General features: G+C 37.8%; 1 protein-coding gene across 2 annotated transcripts in view; it reads left to right on the top strand.

The window, feature by feature from the left end:
- LOC146164270 (molybdenum cofactor sulfurase-like) overlaps window positions 1-13,890 on the top strand; it is a 47,719-nt gene extending 33,829 nt beyond the window's left edge. For both annotated transcript variants that reach the window (XM_083381593.1, XM_083381592.1), the window contains exons 14-16: window positions 5,495-5,649; window positions 12,626-12,730; window positions 12,829-13,890. In XM_083381593.1, coding sequence (XP_083237719.1) covers window positions 5,495-5,649; window positions 12,626-12,730; window positions 12,829-13,453 — 885 coding nt within the window. In that variant the 3' untranslated portion in view covers window positions 13,454-13,890. The remainder of the gene's footprint in view (window positions 1-5,494; window positions 5,650-12,625; window positions 12,731-12,828) is intronic.
- The last annotated feature ends 300 nt before the right edge of the window (window positions 13,891-14,190 follow it).

Genomic DNA, 14,190 nt, shown 5'->3' with positions numbered 1-14,190 from the left:
ATGTTGACTAAATCCTTATATTGCATGGCACGCAAAAATTTGAGTGGGGTAATAAAAGCTTAATAAAATAGAAGCAAATTTATAAATGCTATTTTTTCATATATTGTTCATACATTTAAGTTTCCTATTATACACATGTTATGTAAATGTGCATTGTGAGTAGTAAATGGGCTGTTCTAAAAAGTAAAATACAGCATTGTTTGTGCAGATTTCTGATAATAAGAGCAGTTATACCAGTTAGGTTTCTCATATTGAAAATGAGTTCTGACCGGTTGTGGAAGGGCACAGCATGAGACTGATGAGTGTTAACTGATTTAAAAGAAAAGAAGAGCCAGTTCACAGCATGATATCTGTGATAGCAAGTCAGACCATTGTAGCTCAATATAATCTTGCAGCACTAGCTTCATTCAGAATGAACAATTGGTATGAAGGACATCTATAATATAGAGTCATTTTAAATCCAGTTAAGTGAGTCTAATAGGTTGAAATATATGTGCAGCTCCACTTCAATAATTCATATTTCAACTGCTGAAGAAGTTGAGTTACTTCAGTACCGGATACCAACTTGCACTCTAATCAATTCGGTTTGTCCTGGACACAAAGAACAGTTTTTACAAAACTATACCTTTTATCAAAAGAAATGTTGTGATCCATTGAGTACACACAATAAAGGCAAGCCTGCAAAAATGGGTATTCGTACTATCTCCTTAGAATTTGCAAAAAAACATAAAAATCATAGACTAATTCCAGAAAAGAAAATTTGTTCAACGTGCCATGCGTTACTTTACCAGCAGGATCTTTCATCTACTAGCAGCAGCAGCGTTGAAACAGAGGAGTTTGAGTCACCAAGTGCAGTACTTGAAACACTAAATGAATCCATGGAAGTTCTGGGCGAGTCACCATACCGGTAAAAGATTCAGAAGTGCATGTCATGGTAAAGGAATATACCTTCTCTAGTAAATATCTGCAAAAACGAGTGTCGTCCCTACCTTGCTCAGAGAACATTTCTTGGAAAGATGTAGTGGGATATATTACAGTAGAGTATGATAACCAATGGTGGCTGGCAATTGTATTAAATTCCAACATTCAAACAGAAAACGTCAACGTCAAGTTTTTACATCCCGCTAGTCCATCAACTTCATTTGCATATCCATTAAAAGAAGATTCTTTAATTATTACAAAAGCAACCATTTTAACAAGTGTCAATCCAAAAACTGCAACTGGAAGAGTATACACCTTGACCGAGAAAGAACAACAAGGAGCAACAGAAACCCTTCAACTGAAGTTAAAAAAAAAATTATTATAGTTAGTTTTCTACTATTTCAAATTTTCAACGTGTTTTAAAGTGCCATATTTGCCATTTTTTTATTTGTGAACTGTATTTGTACATACTGTGGCAGAAATAAATAAGAATTTGTCATGGCATTATTACATTGGAGCAACATAGTAGTGTATAGCAATCATACCAAATAATATTACAAAAATAAAAAAGCTCTTAAATTTTACTCCATAATTTCTCCTCTTCAATTTTTGTGTTTTATGCATCATTAAAATATAGTTCATATTTTGTGCGAAATAATTTTTTTTAAGGTCGGTGTTTCGCGTTATGGACCCTTAAAATCTAACAAAAAAATTTGTTTATTTGGTTGTAATTCCCGATTTTAAAAATTAACTCCTTAAGTTACAGCAATAATTGATTGGGCCTTGTTCCAATCTTAAAAATAAGCCCAACATTGCAAAAATCCATCCAGAAACGACTGAGATATTGGCAAAAATACAAAATATCTATCGCCATCTAGTGGCAATTATGCGTTATCTTCAAAGTGTGTTATCTCGAAAAGTACTCGGACAATTTCAACAAAATTTAAAACAAAGAGCAAGTATTTAGTGCTTAGTAGGTGTACCACTTTTTGGCAAAATCTAAGAAGGTCATGCTTTGTGGGTTGGGTGATTTGATATGAAATCACTCACTAGCATAACCATCAGTAACCTTATCATTTAGCCTTTGATGATGTAAACCAGACCTAGGCAACATCCGGCCCGCGGGCCGCTAAGCGATTTAATCCGGCCCGCGGCTTATTTTCCTTAAAATACATAGGCTAAGCGAAAACAAGGAGGAGTTTTTACATGTTTGGTTGTATCGTAAACACCTACCCGGGAGGGATCTAGTCATGACCCCGCCAAACTATATGTTTAGACTGTTTTAAACACTATAACGAAAATTTGTTTTTCTGGTATGTTTCACGCAATTTTTTTTGGCATCTTTAAAGACAAATATCGTCCTATGCATTGTGGCACTCTCTCTAACGAAAGTTTAAAAACTTGATCTAAATTTTTTGCGCTTCGGTCGAAAGTATTCCGTCTTTAAAATAAGAACGAAATACCGACTGTGTCCTCTAAAATATACCGATTGACATTTTATCAACCTTATTTTATCGTCTTTGCAATATGGCCGTTGTACCGCTAGTAACACATCGGTAACTTAAAGCCTTAAAAAGCAAAAAAAAACATTTCACTTTTTTTATGCGAAATTTTTACATAATTTAATATTACCCTTTGGTTCAACGCTCCCCATAACGTATTGATAAACGCCAATTTATCAAGCAATGTATATTTTTATCTTTGCTCAAATCCTCATGCCCACTCTAAATCGAAATTAAAGTTGCATACTTTACAACCAATATAGTCGCAATTTTTTTTTGACTTTGATTGCACATTTTCGCACAACTACAAACGCAATAACGAGGTCGTGAGCTTATTTGTTTTATGCCGTGACGGTATTACCGTCAGAGTATTACTTTATATTGCGTGTATTTGAGGTCCTATTTTTGACCCGCCCGCCACAACATTTTAAGTTTCTCATGCGGCCCGCGGTTAAAAATAATTGCCCACCCTGGTGTAAACAGTAGTTTGCCTCTAACATTAAGGTCAGTGTTAGTTGCAAAAGTTAAAATATATTCAACTAGATGAAATATCCGGCGCTTTTCAGGTTAAATAGAATATTTACCAGTTATTTTAACATATTGGTTCTTAAACGTTTTGTGACACGCCCACTTTTACAATCTTAACAAAACTCGCGCCCACCTTGTTTTAAAAGCATAAATCAGAATAGCAATTTATTTCCAGGTAAGTTGCATTAGTGTGAAGGATGTAACTGTTTTTTAATACCAAATGTTTAATTCGAGGATTAGTAGCGGGGAAATCACTTCGCCTTTATGTTTAGTCATTCTGTTCATACAGAGTTTGTCAATTTCTCGCGCCCCCCAGTTTAAGAACCACTGTTCTAACTGGTAAAAAATAATGCTACCTACAATAACCAGGATAATGAACAAAGTCTACCTGAATTTTATCTGCTTAAACAAAATGAAACAATCCATCATACTCTGGGCTCTTAATACTATTGCACATTACGTTGTTACATGTTAAACTGCTAGACTCATGTTATAGCCCATGATTATGGAATGTAAATGTAGTTATCAACATTTACCCAAAAAGTAATGTTACGCAAAGCGTGTAATCTTTATTATAAAAGATGAATGTGGCAATCCACATGTAACTATTTGATGTGTGTGTTTCATTTCGCTATCTATTATTATAAATGGGAGAGTATGACCCTCGTTCGGCGGATGGCGGATGGCGGACGATGCCATATGTGCGCCCGGTGAGTCGCTACCATGTGATCTTAAACGAGCCAGACAGAGCAACGACATAGCGCCTAACAAAGTGACCGGCGACGTCACACTGCGCCCGAGTTAAGCGGTGACGTTACAGTGCGCTCGCTTCTCCACGGGCGCGCACAAACCTCTTAACATAACCGCGCAAAACTTTTTTTAAGCGCAATAAACTTTGAAGCGCAATAAAAAGCAAAATATCGCATTTATTAAGGCGGTTTTATTGGTAACCAATTTTCAGTTTCAGACGAGATTTTACTTACGTTGAACGCAGTAAGGTACCGGGATTACGTATTTGCTTAAATATCACGCAATGCGAACAATGGCTGGTACAACTATGGTTTTACATTTGTGAGTGCTTTCCCATCGATATATGTCACGGGTTTTCGTTGCGTAAAATATGTTTGACGTGCTTAGCCGTTGGGTATTTAGTCGGGTCAAAATAATATGTAATGGTGATTAACAGAAAACAGCTTGATGGCCATCCGAGAGCAATTTGGCATCAGGATTACATACAGTATTTGTTTTATATATGACGCTAATCGATTAATTGCCGCTTTCACACAGGGCGTTTCCATATAAGGTTTTACTGGTATTGTGGGAAAATATTTTTCATTTCACACACAATCAGCGGCTAAAAGCATAGGGACGACCAGCTGCCAGTTCCATTGCTGTTTTACTATAATAACCTATCCGATCATTGCGAAATATCAAAAAGTACATCATATGAAAATTTATTTTTCGGAACCTGTAGCTCCACGTAGTGCAACGATTAGGGAAATTAAAATGTTTTACCACTATCCGCACTATTTAGCACTCTAGCCAGGATATTGCGCTATCCGTAACATTACTCTTTAGTAACATGGTAAATTGTCTTTTTTAAATCATCGGCGATAACACGCGAAAAATCAGGTTGGTCTAATTTAGTAATTCTCAACCAGGGCTCCACAAATACACTTAAAATTAACATATTTTTTAAAAACAATTCCAAAATGTAAACTTTTGTTATCAACATTACATTATAGGTTTGCCATGACTTATAATGTAAGTCTAGTTTTGATTGCAAAAGGGGGCAAACAGCTTTAAACTTCGCCGTGTGATATCCCCGAAAGTAAAGAAAATATTTCGAATAAAAAGTTTTGACGTTGATGAATTTCCGAACGAATATTAATACCTCACTCCCGCATAAATGCCAATCGAGTCATTGGTCTTTTTTAATAGTAGATTCGTAGGTATCTTACCCTATGTGATCTTTGCACCCTTGGTTTTAAGGCCGAATATGGCCGACTGAAATATGAAATACAAAATGTGTATAATCTGTGATCGAGCTCTTCCGGAGTTGTACTGACCAACGATAATGACACACAAAGTACACCGGTCAAGCCTGGCCTTGCCCGGTATAGATCGATTGTTAAAGCCTTTCCAGGGGATCGATGTGCGAATATGATCGAATAATAATATTTAAAACGGTAATATTTACATAATACTTTTGAATAAAAGTCTGTTTGCAAATCATGCTGCTTGCTTTCCTTTGATATTTTAATGGGATCCATAAGTTAATAATTTTTTAAAAAAGATCCAAAACTAAAAAAGGTTTGAAACCAGTGGTCTGTTCATTAGACTCTAATCTAATGAATAATCCATAATTATACTTTAATAAATGTTAAATTATTGTTATAGTTAATCGAAAAAATAGTATTAACCTAATTATTGCTTAATTGTAAAGATTACACATCAAATTAGCTAAATCAATGAAACAAGTTACGCTAAAAATAATTATTAATTAATATAAAATTAAACAACACTAGCATTAACATTTAAAGGTTTCTAATTGGGAAATCAGCGAAACTGGGTTGAAGTATGACAGAAATTGGATGATAGTAAATGAACATGGATTGTGTTTAACGCTAAAGCGCTGCACTAAACTTGCTCTCATCGAACCCCATATCGACTTAGCAAAATCGTCTTTAACGCTAAGGTAAGCTTTTTTTTTAATTATTTATCGTATTATTGCACTCAGATGTCAATATGGTGCCGCTTTGGGTGAGCGTTATACTAGATGTTTTTATTTGAAATAAAGTATAAACAAGTTGAAATAACGTAAAAACAAACGAAATACTTGGCGTTGCCTAGGTTTAAAAAGGTATTTACCAGTTGAATACTATGTCGCCTTAAACTTGAAATAATAAAATAAAATGCCTGGATTACTGGCGTTGTCCCGGTGGTTAAACGAGATATTTGCTAAAAAGGGGTTTAGTTTAGTTTAGCCTATAGCAACGGTGTTCAACCTGCGGCCGTCGATGAATAATTATGCGGCCGTTAACACGCATTTTAATAAGCATGTTGGCGGCCGTGCCCGTGCTGGCATGGGTTGATGTTGATATGCTAAATGCAGATTGGAATTTTTTACGACTTTAGGGAGTGCAGTTAATTAGATCAATTTGCGCTAAAACAAGTTGATATCATTGATTGATTGATGCAAAAACAAATCAATATAGAAGATGTGTAACAATCTGAATTGTGATGTCACATAAAAATTATAAATTGTGATGTCACATAAAATAGGAATTGATGATACATAATCAACGGCTGAGCAGACATGCGCTTGTGCGAACATGCGTTATTCTTAAACTGTTATTGAGCAAATGGAGAGAGAATTAATTGAGGATTAAATAGCCAGACACAAAAAAATTCCGCATTTCGTTAATAACAAAAACCCGGGAGTCCCAGGGTTAACGAACTTGGTACCACCCTGGAACTGCATGCGCGCCGTTTGGACGACTAGCCGGTCAGCTGTGTGACGTGTCACAAATAAACCCAATAAACGAATTTTTTTCGCACTTCGCGCGTTTAGACTATATTTCAGTTTTATATTTTGGCACAAGATCATTAGAGAACAACAAGTATATGTCTAACAATAATTGTTCTATTACGTCACGTCATGACTTAACTTTCTGACGTCATCTCTAAAAAATTACTGGAAGCTGTGAGATCAACAAAGACGGTCAATGCGGCCGTCAACATTCAGGCAATTTGATAAAAAGATATATAAGAAAATATTTGAGAATAACCTTGTTACATCGGAAGCGTTCGGACGAAGTCCACACTTTCTGCGAACCTTTTACCAGTAAACGATAAATAAACCTGTGACAATGCGTGGCGGTGAATTTTGGTTTGCTGGCACTGTCAAACATACACACAGTCCAACATTTTGGAGTTCCAAATGAAACAAGTTCAGACCAATTTACGTGAAGCACGAATACCTGAAAGCGAAAAGTTTGATAATGCGCCTATATGGTAGAGCACTAGAGGTCTATAACCTTTGGACAAGTGGCATAAAATGGTATCACTAGATCCATAAAGGGACATTCCAAGTCTGGGGCTCGTGGAGTGCGGAGCAAAAAATGGCAAGCAGAGCAAGTTACGCTCAGGCAGTGAATAAAAATGCGGCCAGCTTTAAGAGGCCGAATTGCTTAAGTATGACAGTTAATTTATTGAAAAGAGACGAAATTCTGAATCTTATAAAAAGTATCGATTATCCGCTGAAGAAATTAGTTGGGATTGCAGAAATGCGAGGCCAAAACGTCGACATAACTTGCACCAATAGACAAAATGTTTTGGAACTTCACACAAAGCTATGCGCAGCAGAATCAGTAAAATTTGTTAAACTATACGAAAATGACAAGATTAACATCGCAGTTGGCTGGGTGCCTATCCCTTTCCCCAGTGAACTCATAGCAGAGGAAATATCGGCAAAATATGGAAAAATTGAAAAGGTGACACACAGGAAGGACAAGGTTGGGTTGCTAACCGGAATGAGAATCTTGACAATGAATTCAACGGACGTGGAAGAAAACCCTTTACCAAGTTATATTAGGATGGCGGACTGTGAATTTTACGTAACATATCATGGGCAAGTGTTTACTTGCAAGTATTGTGACGAGAAAGGTCACAAACAAGCAAACTGTCCCAAACGTCAAAAAGATTTTCCTCGGCTAGTAAAAAGACAAGAAGAGCACAAGCAAGCCAAAGCACACGGAGACACAAACGATAACGCAGATGCCCCCCAATCTAGCGCTGGCGTCAACAACGCTGATAACAATCCACACTCTACAACAGCCGTAAGCAGCATTCTAAACGATGCTGATAAGAACTCCCCGGACTTCAACTCTCAAAACAAAAAACAAACAACGCCAACATCAAGTCAAGCACACCGAAGCTTACCAACAACTGGTCAAGGAAAAGGCTGCAACGAAGCCCAGACGAGCTTCCTAACAGCAAATCTATTAGCCTATGTGCGACCAGAATTTCGCTGACATGCCCTGGCTGCCAAGCTGAAGCTGTGGTTTCGGCTCAGTCGAAAACTTTCGTTTGCTGGAGTTGTTCCAACAAGTATTCCGTAGTAAGTGCTGCACGGACGAGTTATTTCTGGTCGAAGAGGGTAACGAAACATGTCAATGTCCTTCATGCGAAGGGACATTGAGACGTATGCCGTGCTGCGATGAGCTCCAGCCAGAATACAAGACGAAGGAAGATGTGCTTGAGTGCATACAGTGCGAAAGATACTCTGTTGTCTGTAATTGTTTTACTGTTAACTCGCTACCTAAGGTTACCATGTGTAAAGCGTGTAGTAATACCCATTGCAAGTATAAGATAGTCAACTGTAGCTGCGGGAAAAAGCATTCCTGTCTTATGGGTCCCAATAAAGCGTTTATATGTGATTGTGGCATGGAGTACGAGTGGGACATTGATATTGGTGTCGAACGCGTTTAAATACTATTTTTATGTCTTTAAATATTATTTCACACAACGTTCGACGTTTAAACATTGCTATGAAAAGAAAATCGATTTTTAATTTTTTACGTCGTAAAAAGTGTCACGTTGCCCTTTTGCAGGAAACCCATGGTAGTGCTAAGCACGAAAAGTTATGGGGTATGGAATGGGGAGGGGAAGCGTTTTGGGCGCACGGCACCTCAAGCAATAGAGGGGTTGCAATACTAATCGACAAAAACTTATCCTATTCCGTCTCAGGCACAAGGGTAGACCAAGAAGGTCGATACTTAATGGTTGAAATTACAAATGCAACCCCAATAGTAATTGTAATGTTTACGCGCCGAATAAGGACGATCCAGAATTTTTCATCAATTTATTCGCCGTACTTTGACAGCTTTTCCGATGCCCCAATAATCATGGGAGGGGACTTTAATCTAGTTCTGGACAATGTCCTAGATCAAAATGGAAGTAAAAAACATCGTAACCGAAAAGCAAGAGAAAGTCTTTTGCAAGATATGACACATTACAAACTAACAGATATTTTTCGCCACAAATTTCCAACCGTACTACCAGCGGCATCATCGCGTTTAGATTTCTTTTTAATTGGCGGATTTCTCGTCGAAAACGTTAAAAATGTAGACATAGTCCCCGGTATAATGTCCGACCATAATATAGCAACTCTAGAGGCTGACATTAACCCAGCACCACGCGGTAGAGGCTACTGGAAATTTAATACATCACTATTAAATGACCAGCGTTACAAGGATAAAATAAGAAAGGTAATCACTTATTATAAATCAGAAAACCATATAGGCGAAACCGACCCACATGTAAGATGGGACGCCTTGAAAGCAGTTGTTTGGGGAGAAACTATTAGATATGCGGCCGAACTAAAACGAAGGCTAAATATTAAGCAAATCGATTTGGAAAAACTGATTGGCGAGACGCAAGACACTATTTTAAAGAACTCTGAAACAGAATTAGGCCCCTTGCACGAAAAATTGTCCAAACTTAAATCGGAACTCGACCAACTAATGCTGCGCCAAACTAAAAGCGCCAAACTAAAAGCGCCATAACGCGAAGTAGGGCTCGCTGGGCAAAGGAGGGCGAGAAAAATACAAAATACTTTATAAATTTGGAAAAAAGACATTGCGAAAAAAAGGGTATTAACAGACTTTTTGTATATGATAAAATAATAACTGACCAAAACAACATTTTGGACGGTCTAGTTAACTATTACAAGCAACTCTACAAACAAAACGGAGATCTATTGAACAAAACCTTAATCGCCTCAAAATTAAAAACGCTAAATCTCCCAAAAATTAAGGCAGAACAATCAAAACTATTAGAAGCGGAAACAACAGAAGCGGAATTCTTCACTGCTCTCTGCAACATGGATAAAAATAAATCCCCTGGGCTAGACGGTTTTCCAGCAGAGTTTTATATCACCTTTTGGGACAATATCAAATGCGTTTATATGGCAGCTTGGCGACATACAGTAAATACAGGTAGGCTATCAGCTTCTCAGTCAGAAGCAGTGGTAACTCTACTTCCAAAAGCTTATAAAGATCATCTTCAACCGGGAAATTTTAGACCGATAACGCTTTTGAATGTAGACTACAAAATTGCTTCAAAAGTAGTTAACACCAGGATCCGAGGGGTACTAAACGACATTATCTCGCCTGCGCAAAATGGTTTTATTCCAAAACGATACATAGGCACTAATATTCGTCTTTTGTTCGATATCATTGACTGCGCCGACTATTACGATATACCTGGCGCGATACTGCCTTTAGACATGTTCAAGGCCTTTGACACGGTAAACTGGGACTTCATATATACAGCCTTAGCTGCTTTCGGGTTCGGGGACAAGATTATTAAATTGATCGAATGTTTTTACCAAAATCCTTCGTGCGTAATTGTTAACAACAACTTTTTATCAAAATCGTTTAACGTTGAACGTGGCGTACGCCAGGGAGACCCTCTCTCCCCAACTTTATTTGTCCTGTGCATTGAATGCCTTGCCGCTTCGTTAAAACAGGGCCGCCAAAACGGCATCACAATAAATGGCAAAGAATTGAAAGTGTCCCTATTTGCTGACGACACTACAATATTTCTATCGGGTAGCGATCAGAATTTTACAGAAGTCTTTCGGATTATCGACGACTTCGGCGAAATGTCAGGCTGCAAGGTCAACATGTCCAAATCAAACGCCTTTTTTATCGGAACAATCGTGAAAACTGTCACAAACCCATGGAACAAAGTGGTCTTCTATGGCCATCAGGCACTATTAAATACTTAGGCGTTGAAATTCCCACTAGCTCGAGTAACGACGCCGATCTAATTGAAAAAATTGGAATGATCAATATAGATAATTACTTGTTAGCCTTACATACAAAATGGATCTCTAAACTACTTGACGAAAACGCGGAAGCTGACTGGAAACAAATCGAAGGCCCCTTTATCCAAGGTCACAGATTAGAAGCGCTTCTTAATGGGAACATAGGAACATCGTTCTCGGGTGGCCTTCAAGCTGTTCCCTGTTAAACTTCATCACTGTTGACCCATAACGTGCCAGTTTGCTCAAATCTCGCTTTATAACCGATAATTTTGTGGCAATTTCGCATGTTACCGGAAGCTGATGTTCTGTATTGTGTCTAAAATGGACATTTAATCCTTAATCTAATTTTAGAAACACTCCTACAATCTTATTCGTTCAAACAAGACTTTCTATACTTACCGCTCAACCTGCCTAACAGTTTTGCTATAATTCCACTCACAACTGCTCAGCCGATAATCATGTATCATCAATTCTTATTTTATCTTTATGTGATATCACCATTCACCTTGTTACACATCCTCTACATCAGTGGTTCAGCCGCGCCCCCCTTTGGTAATTTTCCTATTAGCTTTGCTGGCGTTGTTGGGTTTGCCGATAACGGGAGTTTATCTAATTTTCCTATGCCTTAATTGCGCCCCCCTACGAAAAGCAATCCCGCATTTTTTAATTAAATATCAGTAAGACAACATCATTCGCGCCGAGCGCGAATATTTTTTGCAGTTGCAATGTTAAAGGTGGCAAAAAAAACAGAGTTTGTATCTGTAGGGTGGTGCCCAACCAAAAATCAGAATATTGAGGTAAAGCTGATTTCTTTTTGCATCAGTCGTAAAAAATTCTAACCTACATTTAGCATATCAACCATTAACACATGTCAGCACGGACACGGCCGCCAACACATGCCTATTAAAATATGTGTTAACGACCGCATAACTATTTATCGACGGACGCATTTTGAACACCGTTGGACTAGACTAGAGGCTAAACATTATCGCTAATTGCTTTTTTATTTTGTTGTTGCTCGAGTTTTTTCTTGCATTTTTTCCTTTTGTGTGTTTTCGATATATTGTACAAGCGTTCGGTATAATTCACCCTGACGAAGGCGACTTGCGTAGGTTGCCGCAACGTCGGTAAAGGATTACAATTACCAGAAGAGCTGTTTTCTTTGATAATAATTAATTTTGAGTAACTTTTTAGACGAAACAAAATACGAAGCCGCTTACATTTTATAATTATATATGTGCTGTTATTTATTTGCAAAATGAGGCAAGCGAAGCTGGAAATTATTTAGTTATGTTTCAATGTGGGATTCATCAAAAAACTATACAAAAATCCGTGAAGATGAAATATTGAACTTCTGTTGTAACAAAAACTTTGGGGTGGGGGCATCAGGCCACGGGCACCTAAAAGCTATGTTTTTGCGAACTTTCGCGACAGTGTTTTTAATAGTTTTTTTCTGTTTTGGTTACATCGATCATCTCTTGCCTATTTTAAGCATATTTGTAACCAATGATATACTTTATTTTGATGACTTATTTTATAAATTCGCCCCCCCATTTTCGGCCTTTACTCAACAAACTTGAACGCCTTTGCTATATGTTTTCGACAAAGGACAAATTAAGAGCGTGGTTAAAGCACGGGCACCTGACAGGATATAGACTACAGAGCCCCTCGATTCATTTAAGCGGCGGTGCCTATCAACTCAACCATAAGTGAGCATCAGTCGATTGCAAGTCCAACGTATTTGGATAAATTCTAGTGCAGTACCTGAATATAATTTACACCGAGTTGTCCTAGGGTTTTTCCTTTTATCCTTTTATATATCATGCATTGTTTCTGGCAGTGCTGATGGATTCGGAAGCGTCACAGTCAAATTGCTTGAAAGCGACTCTGGAGACGAAAAAGGAATGCAGGGAAATTTGTGTCGTAGCAAAGTTTGCGGAGATAGGTAAGTCATCATATGTTAATATAATCACATTGCTTTAATCAATAGTAGTAACATGTTATTTTATATGTTTCTATACTTAAAAATGTTTCATCTTGTAGCGTTGGTGGTTTGTTTTGCGGAAATCAGTCAGCCATTTGGTTATCCAAAGTTTTAGGTGAAAGTGTTTCACTTCTTCGTTTGTATCCTGGTGACAAACGACATAGGAAAACCCATGGAACCAATCGATCTAACGAGGCTAGCTGTATAGGTAATGAACAATTGTCTTTGACAAACGTTGCTCAGTACCTCCTGTTGTCGCGCAGTAGCTTGGCTCACTTACATAGCTCGATGCTCCAGAGATGTGAATGTCCCGATTCCTTTGATGTTGATGCAATGACTCAGCGTTTTCGCGGTAATTTCATTGTATCCGGCGCAACTGCATTTGAAGAGGAATCTTGGTGTAGCATACACGTAGCGACTCGGGATGGATTTGCTGTTTTTGATTGTGCTGGTTTGTGCAGCCGATGTAGTATGGTGTGTATTGACCATATTACTGGTGAGAGAAGTGTCGAGCCCCTGCGGACCCTTGGAACCTTACCCCCATCACGTTTCCTCTCAAATGAAAATCATAAGTTATCATCTAAACGCCGAAACAATTTTGGTGTCTACCTATCTACTGTATTAACTAACACAACCATTGAAGCTGGTGCTGATGTTGTAGTTGAATTCAACCATGGTCCTTGATGATACTGTTCACAAGTGTAGGATCATACTTGACACTTTACGCAACGCAAAATATTATGAATTTTTTACCAATCAGATGGGTGATTAATTAATTTGCCTTGATTGATCGTGATGATGAGAGTAGTTTAAGCTGAATTCCTTACATCACTATATGCCTAATTCCATCTTTCCCTAGCAGAAAAGAATGCATATCATCGAAAACCCTTCCGCCGGTAACAATGTCATTTCCAGTCTTGTGCATGTGAAACATTCAGCCTGCTATGTTTTATTTTTAGTCGAGTTAATTGCTTATAATTGGAACACTTTACCAACTGACAAGGGTTTGTAGTTGACTTGTTCTAATTGTGACTTGAATTTGTTTGTCAGTTCAAAACTAAAATGCTCATATTGTAATTCTAATTTAATTAAAAAATAAATAAATAAATTTAGTCGTAGGCCCGAAACTGCGGGCGAGGTGAAAAAGGGTTGAGTGCCAAATGTACCTAGCTATCAATAAAATTGTGTCAACGGAACACATTAGAAGATTAGGAATAAAACAGGTGAAAGATGAGGTGCAGCTGACAAATTAAAGTTGGGTGAGTAGGAAAACAAACAACTTAAAGGATAACTACATGGAAAACTGGACAAACTTGACGAATATGGACGTAGAGAAAATATGAGAATATATGGGATCCCAGAAACTAAGAACAAAGAAGACGACGGAGAAATAAGGCTCTTTGCAGTTGCCAAATATTTGA

Source organism: Ascidiella aspersa, chromosome 2, assembly GCF_963924565.1.
Source record: "Ascidiella aspersa chromosome 2, kaAscAspe10.2, whole genome shotgun sequence".
Taxonomy (NCBI): domain Eukaryota; kingdom Metazoa; phylum Chordata; class Ascidiacea; order Phlebobranchia; family Ascidiidae; genus Ascidiella; species Ascidiella aspersa.
Note: the sequence above shows the minus strand (reverse complement) of the source record. Positions and strands in the feature narration are given on the sequence as shown.